This window comes from Falco punctatus, assembly GCF_963210335.1.
Source record: "Falco punctatus genome assembly, chromosome: 3".
NCBI classification, from domain to species: domain Eukaryota; kingdom Metazoa; phylum Chordata; class Aves; order Falconiformes; family Falconidae; genus Falco; species Falco punctatus.
The window spans coordinates 103950371-103971873 of NC_137582.1; the positions used below are offsets into that span (position 1 = coordinate 103950371).

Consider the following 21503-nt stretch of genomic DNA (forward strand, 5'->3'; position numbering starts at 1 on the left):
CAGGGGGTTGCTCAGCCCAGCAGCACCAGGAAGTGTGGAATTGAAACCGGGAGCGAAGCCGCTAAGACAAAACCAGTACCCTATGAAGTTGGAATCCTGGCTCGGACTGGAGCCTAGAAGTCATAATTGCCTAAAACAGGGGTTGTTGCAAAGCCACATGCCCAGGAGCAGCATGTAGTACAACATCTAAGGGCTGTGAATCAAATAGCGATTGACCAACACCCGGTGCGGCCTAATCCTCCCGCTTTGTTAACAGCGACAGGTGATTCTAATGTCTGTTTTACAGCATTGGACTTGGAAGGCGCCTTCTTTGGCGTTCCGATTGTATGTCCTCGGCCGTGCGTAGCAGGTGCCACAACTGCCCTCTTCAGTGTTGGTCCAGAACCGCAATCCAACCCAGAGAGAGCAGGGACACGAAGCCTGCCAGAGGGCGTTGCTGTGGCTGACATAGCCAGCGAGGACTGTGCTGCGTGTGCCTTTCCCTGTGCTGCGTGCAGGAAGGTTGGCACTGCTGGGCTAGGCTTGGCTTCTTTGGCTTGCCCGTCACGGCTTGCCTGCCACGACCATCAAAAGAGTGTCTCTTCAAGAGCCAAGCACGCGCGTGCTGCCTCTAGTGGTTGCGTTCTCTGTTGTGTGTCTCTTTATTGGGAAGGAGCAGGTGGCAAAGGGCTGCCGAGAGCAGGGCGGCAGTGACCTTCGCAAAGAGGTAGCGACGCCACGCTTGGTTTTTCCTGTGAGCTGTTAGCAGGCAGAGCCGGGAGCCAGGCGCTGCTGCCTGCCACGGGGCCTGCCCACCCTCATCGCGCAAAGGGAGCATTCCGCGGGGCTCTGTGGGGGCTGTGCGATCCCAGCTCCTGCCTCCCGTCCTGCTTGGAACCCCTCCTGTTGCCCCCCCTCCCCGCAGAGGCCACCACGCCCAGCCCCGTGGCAACCAGCCACTCTGTGACATCACCCCCGGGGCCAAGGGCATCCTGGGCAACGCGAGCTCAGGGGGCAGTATGTTGGCGGCTGCACTGGCGGTGACAAGCCCTCCTCCTTGCAGCTGCCACGTGTCACTGGCAGGGATGGATTTGCTGCTCCTCCTCCTCGTCCTGCTGGCCATGTGCTGTCCTGCGTCCGGCACATGGGACAGCTGTGGGTAAGTGGCCCGAGGCTCTGGGAGGGAGCTTGGGCAAGCCCTTGTGGGCTTGGCTGGAGGGCAGCCAGTGTGGGAGGCTCATTTCCTTGCCAGCACGCAGGCTGTTGGCAGTACTCACCTACGGGGCTAAAGCAGAAAGAGGCAGGGTGTGGACACACGCGTGCCCCACAGGCTTCCCCAGCCCTGCTGGCCAGGCAGCGCCTTGTGGGGAGGGAAGACGGCTGACCGTGAGCCGTAGGGGCGCCAGCCATCCAGCAGGACACTAAGGAGTTTCTCTTTACAGAGGGACCTGCGGGCTCCGGCCCACGGCTTTTCCGTATGGCATGTCGCGCGTTGTGGGTGGCACAGATGCCCAGGCAGGGGCCTGGCCCTGGATCGTCAGCATCCAGGACCCCTGGCAAGCGGGCACGGGTCATACCTGCGGAGGCTCCCTCATCAGCGCACAGTGGGTCCTGACAGCAGCCCACTGCTTCATCGAGGCCAGGTAAGGCGTCGCCGGGAACGCGCATAGCCCCACAACACTAGCGCTTGCCCCGTGCGCAGCAGCACGGGCTACTCCCGCCCCGTTTCCTCGCAGGACGCCCAGGGCCTGGGTGCTCCTTGAGCCTGAGGCACGCGAGGCCAGTCCCACCCTCCCGAGCGCTGCTCTCTTCTCTCCCTCGGCAAGCGGAAGGCAGGGCAACTGCTGGGCTGCTGCAGCACGTGGCTGTGCTCCCTCTGAGTCCTCTCCCCATTTGCCTTCCAGCTACATCACCATGTGGCGCGTGGTGATCGGTGCCACCCGGCTGACTCAGCTGGGCCCTGAGGCCCAGGTGCGCAACATCAAGCGGCTGCTCCTTCACCAAGGCTACAGTAACATCACGCAGAGGAACGACATTGCCTTGCTGGAGCTGGACCAGCCTGTGCAGTGCAACGCCTACGTTCAGCTTGCCTGCGTGCCCGATGCCTCGCTGAGAGTCTCGCAGCTGAAAAACTGCTACATCAGCGGCTGGGGTGCCACGACTGAAAGATGTGAGTACCGCGGAAGTACTCGTGTGCCGAGCGCAAGCTTGGCACGCTCGGGGCCATTGCTTGGGCTTCCTGACAGCAGAGGCCAGAGCCCCAGTCAGGCTGCGGGGACGTATGCCTCTTGAGAGATGGGCCTGAGCCCTTTCCGCAGAGCAAGGCGGAAGGGAAATGCCGCTATAACGCCTCTCAGGATGCAAAGCCAAGCGCGGGCGAGGCAAGGGATTCCGCCAGGCAGGGGAGGAGAAGCGCCAGTGAGCTGCTGCTTGCTAATTCCTTCCTGTGCTCACAGCTGGACGATCAACAGATGTGCTGCAGGAGGCCCAGGTCCGCCTCATTGATGTCAACGTCTGTAACAGCAGCCGGTGGTACAGAGGGGCCATCCACACGCACAACGTCTGTGCTGGCTATCCGCAGGGCGGCATTGACACCTGCCAGGTAGGAGCGTGCTACGAGCCAAGCCCCGTAGCACAGGCAGCCCCGCCACACGCAACTACGCCAACATGGCCCGGCATGTGCTTGGCCTGGCCAGTGCCCCTCCCACTTCAGGTCCCCACCGCCGGGGGGGCTTATACCCCCTTCCCCATCGGCAGGCCCCTGCCCAGTGCCCCTCTTGTCCCAGAGGCATGGCGCTCTGCCCAGAAAGCCCTCCTAGTGTTCTTGGCAGACCATGGCTCCCCATCCCAAGCCTGCCACAGCTCTCTCCCACACACCCACCATCACCGTGTAGTGAGGAGAGCCAGCCCCACCTTACAAGCCCACCACCCCTTCCCAGGCAAGGCTCGCTCGACACAGCCTCGCTCTGCAGGGAACACAGCTCCGGCAGGTGCCGTCAGAGAGAAGGAGCCAACCCCCGTGCTGACGGTGGCCACCCAACAACCCCTTTGTCCTCTCTCCTCCTCTGCAGGGGGACAGCGGTGGGCCTCTCGTCTGCCAAGACAGCAGTGCAGACTACTTCTGGCTTGTTGGTGTCACCAGCTGGGGGAGAGGCTGTGCCAGAGCCAGGCAGCCCGGAGTCTACACCTCCACTCAGCACTTCTACGACTGGATCCTGCTACAGATGGGCCTGCGCCCAGCAGTGAGGGCTACTCCAACAGCACGCGCTTGGAGTCATTTTGTCACCACCTCAAGCCCCGTTGCGAGGCCAAGGCCCACAGCAGCACAGTGGGGCGGCTCCTGCCCATTTCCAGTCCAGAAGCTGCTGGACTTCTTTAGCCGGCTGCAGGAGCTCCTGCAGTACCTAAGGGGAAAAACGGTGTGAGCAGCAGGACAAACGGCACGCAGGGCAGGCTGCAGTGTGCCACCACCGTTTCCTTTGGGGCAATGCCTGCCGATGCAAAGGCCACCTCAGCGTCAAAGGGCTGCTCTGCCCTGCGCCCGTGCCTCGGGAGGCACACACCTGATGAGGCTGACCACATGCTTGAAATAAAATGTTTCGGTGCTCACAGCAAACCAGGCTTCAGCTCAAGTCAGTCTCCTGTGCGAGGCAAGGACTTCCACGCCCGGCACCTGCCAAGCGAGGCAGGCTGCAGGCAGACAAGGCGGGCACAAAGGGAAAGAGTCCCTGCAAAGGGCTGAAAGTGGGCCTGCTCAGGGAGGAGGGGGAGGCTGCACTGGAGGAAGGGAACACAGGTCACCACGGGCTGGAGGGCTTGGGGAAAGGAGCTGGAAACACAGAACGTCTTTGGCCAGCTCCTGGTGGGATCCCGCTGCGCTTGTGGATGAGCCACAAGTGACCCTGAAAATGGACTCTCATGACCCAGGACAGACGCGTCTAGAAAGACCCAAGGGTTGCGCTGAGGATTTGGGGAAGGAGCTTGCCTTCGAGCCCCACATATGCCACAGACTTCATTTCCATCCTGTGTCGCGGTTTAACCCCGGCCGGCAACCAAACGCTACCGGCAACCAAACGCCACGCAGCCACTTGCGCACTCCCCCCCACCCGGAGGGGTGGGGAGGAGAACCAGAAAGCAATGTAAAGCTGGAGGGTTGAGATAAGAACAATGTAATAATTTAGACAGAAGAAAGAGTGAAGAACAACAGTAACAATACCAAGAAGAAGAATAACAACAACAACAACAATAACGATTAGGATGGAAAGGTGGGGGAAAAGGGTAAAATCAAAAGGAAGGGAGAAGGAAAAAAAGGAAATGATGCACAGTACAACTGCTCACCACCCGCTGACCGATGCCCAGCCAGTCCCTGAGCAAGATTCCCCCCGCCAGCTAACCCTCCAAGTTTCTATACCAAGCATGACGTCCCACGGGACGGAATACCTCTGTGGCTGCTTCACGTCAGCTGACCTGGCTGTGTCCCTTCCCAGTCTCTTGTGCCCCTCCAGCACTCTGGCTGGCAAGGCCCAAGAAACCAAAAAGGCCTTGACTTAGCAGAAACGCCAGGCAGCAACAACCGAAAACATCAGTGCAGCTACCAACATTGTTCTCACATCATAGCCAAAACACAGCACTTCACTAGCTACGAAGAAGAACGTTAACTCCATCCCAGCTGAAACCAGGACACGGGGCCATCTCCTACTCGGCATGTGCTGCACAGGTCTTTGTAGCCTTCTTGATCGGTGCTGACGTGCGGAATCAAACTCTACAACTCAAGGAGGGTTATCAAGCAGGCATGTTTATCGGGGCTCCGGCTGCAAGGGGGATCGCTCCTCCTCACTTGCACACCCAGGGCTTAAGTAAGCAGATCCCTATTACACAGAAGCATACGTATTCATTAGATTCCCAAGAAAAGGCGGGGTTATTACCATTCGGTCCAGGAACTCAGTATCATAAGCCTCCTCACTCTGGCGCGGGTGCGTTGACACCTGCTGGTCCTGGGCTGGGCTCTCTGGGAGGAAGGCTCGCACCCTTCCTCAGGATGTACTTTTCCCTTTGGCGCGCAGTGCTGAGGAGTCCACGCCAGCAAGCGCAGAGCCAGGTTGTACTGGTTCTCTTCCCGGCTCGTACATCTTGCAGACAACATAGTTCTTGCTTACAACGTAGCTAGTCGATCGGTATCGACACGTGCAGACCGTAGTGTCCTTGTTAGTCAGTCCGTTAAACACAAGTGCCGAAGCACCAGTTGCAAGGTCTGCATATTTACCGAATGATTTTCAGCTTGAACTCTCTCCGTGCAGAGTCTTTACTTCTGAGCGTCATGGCCTGTGACCGCCTTGCTGCCATCCGAAAAGCCCTGCACACTGGGACCCTCCTAGGTGGCAGAGCTTGTGTCCACACGGCAGCAGCTGCCTTGGGCCAGGGGGTTGCTCAGCCCAGCAGCACCAGGAAGTGTGGAATTGAAACCGGGAGCGAAGCCGCTAAGACAAAACCAGTACCCTATGAAGTTGGAATCCTGGCTCGGACTGGAGCCTAGAAGTCATAATTGCCTAAAACAGGGGTTGTTGCAAAGCCACATGCCCAGGAGCAGCATGTAGTACAACATCTAAGGGCTGTGAATCAAATAGCGATTGACCAACACCCGGTGCGGCCTAATCCTCCCGCTTTGTTAACAGCGACAGGTGATTCTAATGTCTGTTTTACAGCATTGGACTTGGAAGGCGCCTTCTTTGGCGTTCCGATTGTATGTCCTCGGCCGTGCGTAGCAGGTGCCACAACTGCCCTCTTCAGTGTTGGTCCAGAACCGCAATCCAACCCAGAGAGAGCAGGGACACGAAGCCTGCCAGAGGGCGTTGCTGTGGCTGACATAGCCAGCGAGGACTGTGCTGCGTGTGCCTTTCCCTGTGCTGCGTGCAGGAAGGTTGGCACTGCTGGGCTAGGCTTGGCTTCTTTGGCTTGCCCGTCACGGCTTGCCTGCCACGACCATCAAAAGAGTGTCTCTTCAAGAGCCAAGCACGCGCGTGCTGCCTCTAGTGGTTGCGTTCTCTGTTGTGTGTCTCTTTATTGGGAAGGAGCAGGTGGCAAAGGGCTGCCGAGAGCAGGGCGGCAGTGACCTTCGCAAAGAGGTAGCGACGCCACGCTTGGTTTTTCCTGTGAGCTGTTAGCAGGCAGAGCCGGGAGCCAGGCGCTGCTGCCTGCCACGGGGCCTGCCCACCCTCATCGCGCAAAGGGAGCATTCCGCGGGGCTCTGTGGGGGCTGTGCGATCCCAGCTCCTGCCTCCCGTCCTGCTTGGAACCCCTCCTGTTGCCCCCCCTCCCCGCAGAGGCCACCACGCCCAGCCCCGTGGCAACCAGCCACTCTGTGACATCACCCCCGGGGCCAAGGGCATCCTGGGCAACGCGAGCTCAGGGGGCAGTATGTTGGCGGCTGCACTGGCGGTGACAAGCCCTCCTCCTTGCAGCTGCCACGTGTCACTGGCAGGGATGGATTTGCTGCTCCTCCTCCTCGTCCTGCTGGCCATGTGCTGTCCTGCGTCCGGCACATGGGACAGCTGTGGGTAAGTGGCCCGAGGCTCTGGGAGGGAGCTTGGGCAAGCCCTTGTGGGCTTGGCTGGAGGGCAGCCAGTGTGGGAGGCTCATTTCCTTGCCAGCACGCAGGCTGTTGGCAGTACTCACCTACGGGGCTAAAGCAGAAAGAGGCAGGGTGTGGACACACGCGTGCCCCACAGGCTTCCCCAGCCCTGCTGGCCAGGCAGCGCCTTGTGGGGAGGGAAGACGGCTGACCGTGAGCCGTAGGGGCGCCAGCCATCCAGCAGGACACTAAGGAGTTTCTCTTTACAGAGGGACCTGCGGGCTCCGGCCCACGGCTTTTCCGTATGGCATGTCGCGCGTTGTGGGTGGCACAGATGCCCAGGCAGGGGCCTGGCCCTGGATCGTCAGCATCCAGGACCCCTGGCAAGCGGGCACGGGTCATACCTGCGGAGGCTCCCTCATCAGCGCACAGTGGGTCCTGACAGCAGCCCACTGCTTCATCGAGGCCAGGTAAGGCGTCGCCGGGAACGCGCATAGCCCCACAACACTAGCGCTTGCCCCGTGCGCAGCAGCACGGGCTACTCCCGCCCCGTTTCCTCGCAGGACGCCCAGGGCCTGGGTGCTCCTTGAGCCTGAGGCACGCGAGGCCAGTCCCACCCTCCCGAGCGCTGCTCTCTTCTCTCCCTCGGCAAGCGGAAGGCAGGGCAACTGCTGGGCTGCTGCAGCACGTGGCTGTGCTCCCTCTGAGTCCTCTCCCCATTTGCCTTCCAGCTACATCACCATGTGGCGCGTGGTGATCGGTGCCACCCGGCTGACTCAGCTGGGCCCTGAGGCCCAGGTGCGCAACATCAAGCGGCTGCTCCTTCACCAAGGCTACAGTAACATCACGCAGAGGAACGACATTGCCTTGCTGGAGCTGGACCAGCCTGTGCAGTGCAACGCCTACGTTCAGCTTGCCTGCGTGCCCGATGCCTCGCTGAGAGTCTCGCAGCTGAAAAACTGCTACATCAGCGGCTGGGGTGCCACGACTGAAAGATGTGAGTACCGCGGAAGTACTCGTGTGCCGAGCGCAAGCTTGGCACGCTCGGGGCCATTGCTTGGGCTTCCTGACAGCAGAGGCCAGAGCCCCAGTCAGGCTGCGGGGACGTATGCCTCTTGAGAGATGGGCCTGAGCCCTTTCCGCAGAGCAAGGCGGAAGGGAAATGCCGCTATAACGCCTCTCAGGATGCAAAGCCAAGCGCGGGCGAGGCAAGGGATTCCGCCAGGCAGGGGAGGAGAAGCGCCAGTGAGCTGCTGCTTGCTAATTCCTTCCTGTGCTCACAGCTGGACGATCAACAGATGTGCTGCAGGAGGCCCAGGTCCGCCTCATTGATGTCAACGTCTGTAACAGCAGCCGGTGGTACAGAGGGGCCATCCACACGCACAACGTCTGTGCTGGCTATCCGCAGGGCGGCATTGACACCTGCCAGGTAGGAGCGTGCTACGAGCCAAGCCCCGTAGCACAGGCAGCCCCGCCACACGCAACTACGCCAACATGGCCCGGCATGTGCTTGGCCTGGCCAGTGCCCCTCCCACTTCAGGTCCCCACCGCCGGGGGGGCTTATACCCCCTTCCCCATCGGCAGGCCCCTGCCCAGTGCCCCTCTTGTCCCAGAGGCATGGCGCTCTGCCCAGAAAGCCCTCCTAGTGTTCTTGGCAGACCATGGCTCCCCATCCCAAGCCTGCCACAGCTCTCTCCCACACACCCACCATCACCGTGTAGTGAGGAGAGCCAGCCCCACCTTACAAGCCCACCACCCCTTCCCAGGCAAGGCTCGCTCGACACAGCCTCGCTCTGCAGGGAACACAGCTCCGGCAGGTGCCGTCAGAGAGAAGGAGCCAACCCCCGTGCTGACGGTGGCCACCCAACAACCCCTTTGTCCTCTCTCCTCCTCTGCAGGGGGACAGCGGTGGGCCTCTCGTCTGCCAAGACAGCAGTGCAGACTACTTCTGGCTTGTTGGTGTCACCAGCTGGGGGAGAGGCTGTGCCAGAGCCAGGCAGCCCGGAGTCTACACCTCCACTCAGCACTTCTACGACTGGATCCTGCTACAGATGGGCCTGCGCCCAGCAGTGAGGGCTACTCCAACAGCACGCGCTTGGAGTCATTTTGTCACCACCTCAAGCCCCGTTGCGAGGCCAAGGCCCACAGCAGCACAGTGGGGCGGCTCCTGCCCATTTCCAGTCCAGAAGCTGCTGGACTTCTTTAGCCGGCTGCAGGAGCTCCTGCAGTACCTAAGGGGAAAAACGGTGTGAGCAGCAGGACAAACGGCACGCAGGGCAGGCTGCAGTGTGCCACCACCGTTTCCTTTGGGGCAATGCCTGCCGATGCAAAGGCCACCTCAGCGTCAAAGGGCTGCTCTGCCCTGCGCCCGTGCCTCGGGAGGCACACACCTGATGAGGCTGACCACATGCTTGAAATAAAATGTTTCGGTGCTCACAGCAAACCAGGCTTCAGCTCAAGTCAGTCTCCTGTGCGAGGCAAGGACTTCCACGCCCGGCACCTGCCAAGCGAGGCAGGCTGCAGGCAGACAAGGCGGGCACAAAGGGAAAGAGTCCCTGCAAAGGGCTGAAAGTGGGCCTGCTCAGGGAGGAGGGGGAGGCTGCACTGGAGGAAGGGAACACAGGTCACCACGGGCTGGAGGGCTTGGGGAAAGGAGCTGGAAACACAGAACGTCTTTGGCCAGCTCCTGGTGGGATCCCGCTGCGCTTGTGGATGAGCCACAAGTGACCCTGAAAATGGACTCTCATGACCCAGGACAGACGCGTCTAGAAAGACCCAAGGGTTGCGCTGAGGATTTGGGGAAGGAGCTTGCCTTCGAGCCCCACATATGCCACAGACTTCATTTCCATCCTGTGTCGCGGTTTAACCCCGGCCGGCAACCAAACGCTACCGGCAACCAAACGCCACGCAGCCACTTGCGCACTCCCCCCCACCCGGAGGGGTGGGGAGGAGAACCAGAAAGCAATGTAAAGCTGGAGGGTTGAGATAAGAACAATGTAATAATTTAGACAGAAGAAAGAGTGAAGAACAACAGTAACAATACCAAGAAGAAGAATAACAACAACAACAACAACAACAATAACGATTAGGATGGAAAGGTGGGGGAAAAGGGTAAAATCAAAAGGAAGGGAGAAGGAAAAAAAGGAAATGATGCACAGTACAACTGCTCACCACCCGCTGACCGATGCCCAGCCAGTCCCTGAGCAAGATTCCCCCCGCCAGCTAACCCTCCAAGTTTCTATACCAAGCATGACGTCCCACGGGACGGAATACCTCTGTGGCTGCTTCACGTCAGCTGACCTGGCTGTGTCCCTTCCCAGTCTCTTGTGCCCCTCCAGCACTCTGGCTGGCAAGGCCCAAGAAACCAAAAAGGCCTTGACTTAGCAGAAACGCCAGGCAGCAACAACCGAAAACATCAGTGCAGCTACCAACATTGTTCTCACATCATAGCCAAAACACAGCACTTCACTAGCTACGAAGAAGAAAGTTAACTCCATCCCAGCTGAAACCAGGACATGGGGCCATCTCCTACTCGGCATGTGCTGCACAGGTCTTTGTAGCCTTCTTGATCGGTGCTGACGTGCGGAATCAAACTCTACAACTCAAGGAGGGTTATCAAGCAGGCATGTTTATCGGGGCTCCGGCTGCAAGGGGGATCGCTCCTCCTCACTTGCACACCCAGGGCTTAAGTAAGCAGATCCCTATTACACAGAAGCATACGTATTCATTAGATTCCCGAGAAAAGGCGGGGTTATTACCATTCGGTCCAGGAACTCAGTATCATAAGCCTCCTCACTCTGGCGCGGGTGCGTTGACACCTGCTGGTCCTGGGCTGGGCTCTCTGGGAGGAAGGCTCGCACCCTTCCTCAGGATGTACTTTTCCCTTTGGCGCGCAGTGCTGAGGAGTCCACGCCAGCAAGCGCAGAGCCAGGTTGTACTGGTTCTCTTCCCAGCTCGTACATCTTGCAGACAACATAGTTCTTGCTTACAACGTAGCTAGTCGATCGGTATCGACACGTGCAGACCGTAGTGTCCTTGTTAGTCAGTCCGTTAAACACAAGTGCCGAAGCACCAGTTGCAAGGTCTGCATATTTACCGAATGATTTTCAGCTTGAACTCTCTCCGTGCAGAGTCTTTACTTCTGAGCGTCATGGCCTGTGACCGCCTTGCTGCCATCCGAAAAGCCCTGCACACTGGGACCCTCCTAGGTGGCAGAGCTTGTGTCCACACGGCAGCAGCTGCCTTGGGCCAGGGGGTTGCTCAGCCCAGCAGCACCAGGAAGTGTGGAATTGAAACCGGGAGCGAAGCCGCTAAGACAAAACCAGTACCCTATGAAGTTGGAATCCTGGCTCGGACTGGAGCCTAGAAGTCATAATTGCCTAAAACAGGGGTTGTTGCAAAGCCACATGCCCAGGAGCAGCATGTAGTACAACATCTAAGGGCTGTGAATCAAATAGCGATTGACCAACACCCGGTGCGGCCTAATCCTCCCGCTTTGTTAACAGCGACAGGTGATTCTAATGTCTGTTTTACAGCATTGGACTTGGAAGGCGCCTTCTTTGGCGTTCCGATTGTATGTCCTCGGCCGTGCGTAGCAGGTGCCACAACTGCCCTCTTCAGTGTTGGTCCAGAACCGCAATCCAACCCAGAGAGAGCAGGGACACGAAGCCTGCCAGAGGGCGTTGCTGTGGCTGACATAGCCAGCGAGGACTGTGCTGCGTGTGCCTTTCCCTGTGCTGCGTGCAGGAAGGTTGGCACTGCTGGGCTAGGCTTGGCTTCTTTGGCTTGCCCGTCACTGCTTGCCTGCCACGACCATCAAAAGAGTGTCTCTTCAAGAGCCAAGCACGCGCGTGCTGCCTCTAGTGGTTGCGTTCTCTGTTGTGTGTCTCTTTATTGGGAAGGAGCAGGTGGCAAAGGGCTGCCGAGAGCAGGGCGGCAGTGACCTTCGCAAAGAGGTAGCGACGCCACGCTTGGTTTTTCCTGTGAGCTGTTAGCAGGCAGAGCCGGGAGCCAGGCGCTGCTGCCTGCCACGGGGCCTGCCCACCCTCATCGCGCAAAGGGAGCATTCCGCGGGGCTCTGTGGGGGCTGTGCGATCCCAGCTCCTGCCTCCCGTCCTGCTTGGAACCCCTCCTGTTGCCCCCCCTCCCCGCAGAGGCCACCACGCCCAGCCCCGTGGCAACCAGCCACTCTGTGACATCACCCCCGGGGCCAAGGGCATCCTGGGCAACGCGAGTTCAGGGGGCAGTATGTTGGCGGCTGCACTGGCGGTGACAAGCCCTCCTCCTTGCAGCTGCCACGTGTCACTGGCAGGGATGGATTTGCTGCTCCTCCTCCTCGTCCTGCTGGCCATGTGCTGTCCTGCGTCCGGCACATGGGACAGCTGTGGGTAAGTGGCCCGAGGCTCTGGGAGGGAGCTTGGGCAAGCCCTTGTGGGCTTGGCTGGAGGGCAGCCAGTGTGGGAGGCTCATTTCCTTGCCAGCACGCAGGCTGTTGGCAGTACTCACCTACGGGGCTAAAGCAGAAAGAGGCAGGGTGTGGACACACGCGTGCCCCACAGGCTTCCCCAGCCCTGCTGGCCAGGCAGCGCCTTGTGGGGAGGGAAGACGGCTGACCGTGAGCCGTAGGGGCGCCAGCCATCCAGCAGGACACTAAGGAGTTTCTCTTTACAGAGGGACCTGCGGGCTCCGGCCCACGGCTTTTCCGTATGGCATGTCGCGCGTTGTGGGTGGCACAGATGCCCAGGCAGGGGCCTGGCCCTGGATCGTCAGCATCCAGGACCCCTGGCAAGCGGGCACGGGTCATACCTGCGGAGGCTCCCTCATCAGCGCACAGTGGGTCCTGACAGCAGCCCACTGCTTCATCGAGGCCAGGTAAGGCGTCGCCGGGAACGCGCATAGCCCCACAACACTAGCGCTTGCCCCGTGCGCAGCAGCACGGGCTACTCCCGCCCCGTTTCCTCGCAGGACGCCCAGGGCCTGGGTGCTCCTTGAGCCTGAGGCACGCGAGGCCAGTCCCACCCTCCCGAGCGCTGCTCTCCTCTCTCCCTCGGCAAGCGGAAGGCAGGGCAACTGCTGGGCTGCTGCAGCACGTGGCTGTGCTCCCTCTGAGTCCTCTCCCCATTTGCCTTCCAGCTACATCACCATGTGGCGCGTGGTGATCGGTGCCACCCGGCTGACTCAGCTGGGCCCTGAGGCCCAGGTGCGCAACATCAAGCGGCTGCTCCTTCACCAAGGCTACAGTAACATCACGCAGAGGAACGACATTGCCTTGCTGGAGCTGGACCAGCCTGTGCAGTGCAACGCCTACGTTCAGCTTGCCTGCGTGCCCGATGCCTCGCTGAGAGTCTCGCAGCTGAAAAACTGCTACATCAGCGGCTGGGGTGCCACGACTGAAAGATGTGAGTACCGCGGAAGTACTCGTGTGCCGAGCGCAAGCTTGGCACGCTCGGGGCCATTGCTTGGGCTTCCTGACAGCAGAGGCCAGAGCCCCAGTCAGGCTGTGGGGACGTATGCCTCTTGAGAGATGGGCCTGAGCCCTTTCCGCAGAGCAAGGCGGAAGGGAAATGCCGCTATAACGCCTCTCAGGATGCAAAGCCAAGCGCGGGCGAGGCAAGGGATTCCGCCAGGCAGGGGAGGAGAAGCGCCAGTGAGCTGCTGCTTGCTAATTCCTTCCTGTGCTCACAGCTGGACGATCAACGGATGTGCTGCAGGAGGCCCAGGTCCGCCTCATTGATGTCAACGTCTGTAACAGCAGCCGGTGGTACAGAGGGGCCATCCACACGCACAACGTCTGTGCTGGCTATCCGCAGGGCGGCATTGACACCTGCCAGGTAGGAGCGTGCTACGAGCCAAGCCCCGTAGCACAGGCAGCCCCGCCACACGCAACTACGCCAACATGGCCCGGCATGTGCTTGGCCTGGCCAGTGCCCCTCCCACTTCAGGTCCCCACCGCCGGGGGGGCTTATACCCCCTTCCCCATCGGCAGGCCCCTGCCCAGTGCCCCTCTTGTCCCAGAGGCATGGCGCTCTGCCCAGAAAGCCCTCCTAGTGTTCTTGGCAGACCATGGCTCCCCATCCCAAGCCTGCCACAGCTCTCTCCCACACACCCACCATCCCCGTGCAGTGAGGAGAGCCAGCCCCACCTTACAAGCCCACCACCCCTTCCCAGGCAAGGCTCGCTCGACACAGCCTCGCTCTGCAGGGAACACAGCTCCGGCAGGTGCCGTCAGAGAGAAGGAGCCAACCCCCGTGCTGACGGTGGCCACCCAACAACCCCTTTGTCCTCTCTCCTCCTCTGCAGGGGGACAGCGGTGGGCCTCTCGTCTGCCAAGACAGCAGTGCAGACTACTTCTGGCTTGTTGGTGTCACCAGCTGGGGGAGAGGCTGTGCCAGAGCCAGGCAGCCCGGAGTCTACACCTCCACTCAGCACTTCTACGACTGGATCCTGCTACAGATGGGCCTGCGCCCAGCAGTGAGGGCTACTCCAACAGCACGCGCTTGGAGTCATTTTGTCACCACCTCAAGCCCCGTTGCGAGGCCAAGGCCCACAGCAGCACAGTGGGGCGGCTCCTGCCCATTTCCAGTCCAGAAGCTGCTGGACTTCTTTAGCCGGCTGCAGGAGCTCCTGCAGTACCTAAGGGGAAAAACGGTGTGAGCAGCAGGACAAACGGCACGCAGGGCAGGCTGCAGTGTGCCACCACCGTTTCCTTTGGGGCAATGCCTGCCGATGCAAAGGCCACCTCAGCGTCAAAGGGCTGCTCTGCCCTGCGCCCGTGCCTCGGGAGGCACACACCTGATGAGGCTGACCACATGCTTGAAATAAAATGTTTCGGTGCTCACAGCAAACCAGGCTTCAGCTCAAGTCAGTCTCCTGTGCGAGGCAAGGACTTCCACGCCCGGCACCTGCCAAGCGAGGCAGGCTGCAGGCAGACAAGGCGGGCACAAAGGGAAAGAGTCCCTGCAAAGGGCTGAAAGTGGGCCTGCTCAGGGAGGAGGGGGAGGCTGCACTGGAGGAAGGGAACACAGGTCACCACGGGCTGGAGGGCTTGGGGAAAGGAGCTGGAAACACAGAACGTCTTTGGCCAGCTCCTGGTGGGATCCCGCTGCGCTTGTGGATGAGCCACAAGTGACCCTGAAACTGGACTCTCATGACCCAGGACAGACGCGTCTAGAAAGACCCAAGGGTTGCGCTGAGGATTTAGGGAAGGAGCTTGCCTTCGAGCCCCACATATGCCACAGACTTCATTTCCATCCTGTGTCGCGGTTTAACCCCGGCCGGCAACCAAACGCTACCGGCAACCAAATGCCACGCAGCCACTTGCGCACTCCCCCCCACCCGGAGGGGTGGGGAGGAGAACCAGAAAGCAATGTAAAGCTGGAGGGTTGAGATAAGAACAATGTAATAATTTAGACAGAAGAAAGAGTGAAGAACAACAGTAACAATACCAAGAAGAAGAATAACAACAACAACAACAACAACAACAACAACAACAATAACGATTAGGATGGAAAGGTGGGGGAAAAGGGTAAAATCAAAAGGAAGGGAGAAGGAAAAAAAGGAAATGATGCACAGTACAACTGCTCACCACCCGCTGACCGATGCCCAGCCAGTCCCTGAGCAAGATTCCCCCCGCCAGCTAACCCTCCAAGTTTCTATACCAAGCATGACGTCCCACGGGACGGAATACCTCTGTGGCTGCTTCACGTCAGCTGACCTGGCTGTGTCCCTTCCCAGTCTCTTGTGCCCCTCCAGCACTCTGGCTGGCAAGGCCCAAGAAACCAAAAAGGCCTTGACTTAGCAGAAACGCCAGGCAGCAACAACCGAAAACATCAGTGCAGCTACCAACATTGTTCTCACATCATAGCCAAAACACAGCACTTCACTAGCTACGAAGAAGAAAGTTAACTCCATCCCAGCTGAAACCAGGACACGGGGCCATCTCCTACTCGGCATGTGCTGCACAGGTCTTTGTAGCCTTCTTGATCGGTGCTGACGTGCGGAATCAAACTCTACAACTCAAGGAGGGTTATCAAGCAGGCATGTTTATCGGGGCTCCGGCTGCAAGGGGGATCGCTCCTCCTCACTTGCACACCCAGGGCTTAAGTAAGCAGATCCCTATTACACAGAAGCATACGTATTCATTAGATTCCCAAGAAAAGGCGGGGTTATTACCATTCGGTCCAGGAACTCAGTATCATAAGCCTCCTCACTCTGGCGCGGGTGCGTTGACACCTGCTGGTCCTGGGCTGGGCTCTCTGGGAGGAAGGCTCGCACCCTTCCTCAGGATGTACTTTTCCCTTTGGCGCGCAGTGCTGAGGAGTCCACGCCAGCAAGCGCAGAGCCAGGTTGTACTGGTTCTCTTCCCGGCTCGTACATCTTGCAGACAACATAGTTCTTGCTTACAACGTAGCTAGTCGATCGGTATCGACACGTGCAGACCGTAGTGTCCTTGTTAGTCAGTCCGTTAAACACAAGTGCCGAAGCACCAGTTGCAAGGTCTGCATATTTACCGAATGATTTTCAGCTTGAACTCTCTCCGTGCAGAGTCTTTACTTCTGAGCGTCACGGCCTGTGACCGCCTTGCTGCCATCCGAAAAGCCCTGCACACTGGGACCCTCCTAGGTGGCAGAGCTTGTGTCCACACGGCAGCAGCTGCCTTGGGCCAGGGGGTTGCTCAGCCCAGCAGCACCAGGAAGTGTGGAATTGAAACCGGGAGCGAAGCCGCTAAGACAAAACCAGTACCCTATGAAGTTGGAATCCTGGCTCGGACTGGAGCCTAGAAGTCATAATTGCCTAAAACAGGGGTTGTTGCAAAGCCACATGCCCAGGAGCAGCATGTAGTACAACATCTAAGGGCTGTGAATCAAATAGCGATTGACCAACACCCGGTGCGGCCTAATCCTCCCGCTTTGTTAACAGCGACAGGTGATTCTAATGTCTGTTTTACAGCATTGGACTTGGAAGGCGCCTTCTTTGGCGTTCTGATTGTATGTCCTCGGCCGTGCGTAGCAGGTGCCACAACTGCCCTCTTCAGTGTTGGTCCAGAACCGCAATCCAACCCAGAGAGAGCAGGGACACGAAGCCTGCCAGAGGGCGTTGCTGTGGCTGACATAGCCAGCGAGGACTGTGCTGCGTGTGCCTTTCCCTGTGCTGCGTGCAGGAAGGTTGGCACTGCTGGGCTAGGCTTGGCTTCTTTGGCTTGCCCGTCACTGCTTGCCTGCCACGACCATCAAAAGAGTGTCTCTTCAAGAGCCAAGCACGCGCGTGCTGCCTCTAGTGGTTGCGTTCTCTGTTGTGTGTCTCTTTATTGGGAAGGAGCAGGTGGCAAAGGGCTGCCGAGAGCAGGGCGGCAGTGACCTTCGCAAAGAGGTAGCGACGCCACGCTTGGTTTTTCCTGTGAGCTGTTAGCAGGCAGAGCCGGGAGCCAGGCGCTGCTGCCTGCCACGGGGCCTGCCCACCCTCATCGCGCAAAGGGAGCATTCCGCGGGGCTCTGTGGGGGCTGTGCGATCCCAGCTCCTGCCTCCCGTCCTGCTTGGAACCCCTCCTGTTGCCCCCCCTCCCCGCAGAGGCCACCACGCCCAGCCCCGTGGCAACCAGCCACTCTGTGACATCACCCCCGGGGCCAAGGGCATCCTGGGCAACGCGAGCTCAGGGGGCAGTATGTTGGCGGCTGCACTGGCGGTGACAAGCCCTCCTCCTTGCAGCTGCCACGTGTCACTGGCAGGGATGGATTTGCTGCTCCTCCTCCTCGTCCTGCTGGCCATGTGCTGTCCTGCGTCCGGCACATGGGACAGCTGTGGGTAAGTGGCCCGAGGCTCTGGGAGGGAGCTTGGGCAAGCCCTTGTGGGCTTGGCTGGAGGGCAGCCAGTGTGGGAGGCTCATTTCCTTGCCAGCACGCAGGCTGTTGGCAGTACTCACCTACGGGGCTAAAGCAGAAAGAGGCAGGGTGTGGACACACGCGTGCCCCACAGGCTTCCCCAGCCCTGCTGGCCAGGCAGCGCCTTGTGGGGAGGGAAGACGGCTGACCGTGAGCCGTAGGGGCGCCAGCCATCCAGCAGGACACTAAGGAGTTTCTCTTTACAGAGGGACCTGCGGGCTCCGGCCCACGGCTTTTCCGTATGGCATGTCACGCGTTGTGGGTGGCACAGATGCCCAGGCAGGGGCCTGGCCCTGGATCGTCAGCATCCAGAACCCCTGGCAAGCGGGCACGGGTCATACCTGCGGAGGCTCCCTCATCAGCGCACAGTGGGTCCTGACAGCAGCCCACTGCTTCATCGAGGCCAGGTAAGGCGTCGCCGGGAACGCGCATAGCCCCACAACACTAGCGCTTGCCCCGTGCGCAGCAGCACGGGCTACTCCCGCCCCGTTTCCTCGCAGGACGCCCAGGGCCTGGGTGCTCCTTGAGCCTGAGGCACGCGAGGCCAGTCCCACCCTCCCGAGCGCTGCTCTCCTCTCTCCCTCGGCAAGCGGAAGGCAGGGCAACTGCTGGGCTGCTGCAGCACGTGGCTGTGCTCCCTCTGAGTCCTCTCCCCATTTGCCTTCCAGCTACATCACCATGTGGCGCGTGGTGATCGGTGCCACCCGGCTGACTCAGCTGGGCCCTGAGGCCCAGGTGCGCAACATCAAGCGGCTGCTCCTTCACCAAGGCTACAGTAACATCACGCAGAGGAACGACATTGCCTTGCTGGAGCTGGACCAGCCTGTGCAGTGCAACGCCTACGTTCAGCTTGCCTGCGTGCCCGATGCCTCGCTGAGAGTCTCGCAGCTGAAAAACTGCTACATCAGCGGCTGGGGTGCCACGACTGAAAGATGTGAGTACCGCGGAAGTACTCGTGTGCCGAGCGCAAGCTTGGCACGCTCGGGGCCATTGCTTGGGCTTCCTGACAGCAGAGGCCAGAGCCCCAGTTTAGGCTGCGGGGACGTATGCCTATTGAGAGATGGGCCTGAGCCCTTTCCCCAGAGCAAGGCGGAAGGGAAATGCCGCTATAATGCCTCTCAGGATGCAAAGCCAAGCGCGGGCGAGGCAAGGGATTCCGCCAGGCAGGGGAGGAGAAGTGCCAGTGAGCTGCTGCTTGCTAATTCCTTCCTGTGCTCACAGCTGGACGATCAACGGATGTGCTGCAGGAGGCCCAGGTCCGCCTCATTGATGTCAACGTCTGTAACAGCAGCCGGTGGTACAGAGGGGCCATCCACACGCACAACGTCTGTGCTGGCTATCCGCAGGGCGGCATTGACACCTGCCAGGTAGGAGCGTGCTACGAGCCAAGCCCCGTAGCACAGGCAGCCCCGCCACACGCAACTACGCCAACATGGCCCGGCATGTGCTTGGCCTGGCCAGTGCCCCTCCCACTTCAGGTCCCCACCGCCGGGGGGGCTTATACCCCCTTCCCCATCGGCAGGCCCCTGCCCAGTGCCCCTCTTGTCCCAGAGGCATGGCGCTCTGCCCAGAAAGCCCTCCTAGTGTTCTTGGCAGACCATGGCTCCCCATCCCAAGCCTGCCACAGCTCTCTTCCACACACCCACCATCACCGTGTAGTGAGGAGAGCCAGCCCCACCTTACAAGCCCACCACCCCTTCCCAGGCAAGGCTCGCTCGACACAGCCTCGCTCTGCAGGGAACACAGCTCCGGCAGGTGCCGTCAGAGAGAAGGAGCCAACCCCCGTGCTGACGGTGGCCACCCAACAACCCCTTTGTCCTCTCTCCTCCTCTGCAGGGGGACAGCGGTGGGCCTCTCGTCTGCCAAGACAGCAGTGCAGACTACTTCTGGCTTGTTGGTGTCACCAGCTGGGGGAGAGGCTGTGCCAGAGCCAGGCAGCCCGGAGTCTACACCTCCACTCAGCACTTCTACGACTGGATCCTGCTACAGATGGGCCTGCGCCCAGCAGTGAGGGCTACTCCAACAGCACGCGCTTGGAGTCATTTTGTCACCACCTCAAGCCCCGTTGCGAGGCCAAGGCCCACAGCAGCACAGTGGGGCGGCTCCTGCCCATTTCCAGTCCAGAAGCTGCTGGACTTCTTTAGCCGGCTGCAGGAGCTCCTGCAGTACCTAAGGGGAAAAACGGTGTGAGCAGCAGGACAAACGGCACGCAGGGCAGGCTGCAGTGTGCCACCACCGTTTCCTTTGGGGCAATGCCTGCCGATGCAAAGGCCACCTCAGCGTCAAAGGGCTGCTCTGCCCTGCGCCCGTGCCTCGGGAGGCACACACCTGATGAGGCTGACCACATGCTTGAAATAAAATGTTTCGGTGCTCACAGCAAACCAGGCTTCAGCTCAAGTCAGTCTCCTGTGCGAGGCAAGGACTTCCACGCCCGGCACCTGCCAAGCGAGGCAGGCTGCAGGCAGACAAGGCGGGCACAAAGGGAAAGAGTCCCTGCAAAGGGCTGAAAGTGGGCCTGCTCAGGGAGGAGGGGGAGGCTGCACTGGAGGAAGGGAACACAGGTCACCACGGGCTGGAGGGCTTGGGGAAAGGAGCTGGAAACACAGAACGTCTTTGGCCAGCTCCTGGTGGGATCCCGCTGCGCTTGTGGATGAGCCACAAGTGACCCTGAAACTGGACTCTCATGACCCAGGACAGACGCGTCTAGAAAGACCCAAGGGTTGCGCTGAGGATTTGGGGAAGGAGCTTGCCTTCGAGCCCCACATATGCCACAGACTTCATTTCCATCCTGTGTCGCGGTTTAACCCCGGCCGGCAACCAAACGCTACCGGCAACCAAACGCCACGCAGCCACTTGCGCACTCCCCCCCACCCGGAGGGGTGGGGAGGAGAACCAGAAAGCAATGTAAAGCTGGAGGGTTGAGATAAGAACAATGTAATAATTTAGACAGAAGAAAGAGTGAAGAACAACAGTAACAATACCAAGAAGAAGAATAACAACAACAACAACAATAACGATTAGGATGGAAAGGTGGGGGAAAAGGGTAAAATCAAAAGGAAGGGAGAAGGAAAAAAAGGAAATGATGCACAGTACAACTGCTCACCACCCGCTGACCGATGCCCAGCCAGTCCCTGAGCAAGATTCCCCCCGCCAGCTAACCCTCCAAGTTTCTATACCAAGCATGACGTCCCACGGGACGGAATACCTCTGTGGCTGCTTCACGTCAGCTGACCTGGCTGTGTCCCTTCCCAGTCTCTTGTGCCCCTCCAGCACTCTGGCTGGCAAGGCCCAAGAAACCAAAAAGGCCTTGACTTAGCAGAAACGCCAGGCAGCAACAACCGAAAACATCAGTGCAGCTACCAACATTGTTCTCACATCATAGCCAAAACACAGCACTTCACTAGCTACGAAGAAGAACGTTAACTCCATCCCAGCTGAAACCAGGACACGGGGCCATCTCCTACTCGGCATGTGCTGCACAGGTCTTTGTAGCCTTCTTGATCGGTGCTGACGTGCGGAATCAAACTCTACAACTCAAGGAGGGTTATCAAGCAGGCATGTTTATCGGGGCTCCGGCTGCAAGGGGGATCGCTCCTCCTCACTTGCACACCCAGGGCTTAAGTAAGCAGATCCCTATTACACAGAAGCATACGTATTCATTAGATTCCCAAGAAAAGGCGGGGTTATTACCATTCGGTCCAGGAACTCAGTATCATAAGCCTCCTCACTCTGGCGCGGGTGCGTTGACACCTGCTGGTCCTGGGCTGGGCTCTCTGGGAGGAAGGCTCGCACCCTTCCTCAGGATGTACTTTTCCCTTTGGCGCGCAGTGCTGAGGAGTCCACGCCAGCAAGCGCAGAGCCAGGTTGTACTGGTTCTCTTCCCGGCTCGTACATCTTGCAGACAACATAGTTCTTGCTTACAACGTAGCTAGTCGATCGGTATCGACACGTGCAGACCGTAGTGTCCTTGTTAGTCAGTCCGTTAAACACAAGTGCCGAAGCACCAGTTGCAAGGTCTGCATATTTACCGAATGATTTTCAGCTTGAACTCTCTCCGTGCAGAGTCTTTACTTCTGAGC

The 21503-nt window shown here is 59.5% G+C and overlaps 4 protein-coding genes across 4 annotated transcripts; all 4 read left to right on the forward strand.

Moving 5' to 3' along the window:
* Window positions 1-1461: 1461 nt before the first annotated feature.
* On the forward strand, window positions 1462-5291 carry LOC308061118 (acrosin-like; the record flags this gene model as incomplete). The annotated part of the gene is made up of 5 exons (XM_080380669.1): window positions 1462-1622; window positions 1884-2149; window positions 2436-2581; window positions 3051-3221; window positions 5277-5291. The coding sequence occupies 5 exons, from the start codon at window positions 1462-1464 to the stop codon at window positions 5289-5291; spliced, it is 759 nt and encodes a 252-aa protein (XP_080236795.1).
* Window positions 5292-6856: 1565 nt separating this feature from the next.
* LOC308061119 (acrosin-like) lies at window positions 6857-10692 on the forward strand (the record flags this gene model as incomplete). The annotated part of the gene is made up of 5 exons (XM_080380670.1): window positions 6857-7017; window positions 7279-7544; window positions 7831-7976; window positions 8446-8616; window positions 10678-10692. The coding sequence occupies 5 exons, from the start codon at window positions 6857-6859 to the stop codon at window positions 10690-10692; spliced, it is 759 nt and encodes a 252-aa protein (XP_080236796.1).
* A 1565-nt stretch (window positions 10693-12257) lies between these two features.
* Window positions 12258-17951, forward strand: LOC308061120 (acrosin-like; the record flags this gene model as incomplete). The annotated part of the gene is made up of 5 exons (XM_080380671.1): window positions 12258-12418; window positions 12680-12945; window positions 13232-13377; window positions 13847-14017; window positions 17925-17951. 5 exons carry the CDS (start codon window positions 12258-12260, stop codon window positions 17949-17951), a joined length of 771 nt encoding a protein of 256 aa, XP_080236797.1.
* A 151-nt stretch (window positions 17952-18102) lies between these two features.
* On the forward strand, window positions 18103-21501 carry LOC308061121 (acrosin-like; the record flags this gene model as incomplete). Its single annotated transcript, XM_080380672.1, has 4 exons — window positions 18103-18358; window positions 18646-18791; window positions 19261-19431; window positions 21487-21501. 4 exons carry the CDS (start codon window positions 18103-18105, stop codon window positions 21499-21501), a joined length of 588 nt encoding a protein of 195 aa, XP_080236798.1.
* Between the last annotated feature and the right edge of the window lie 2 nt (window positions 21502-21503).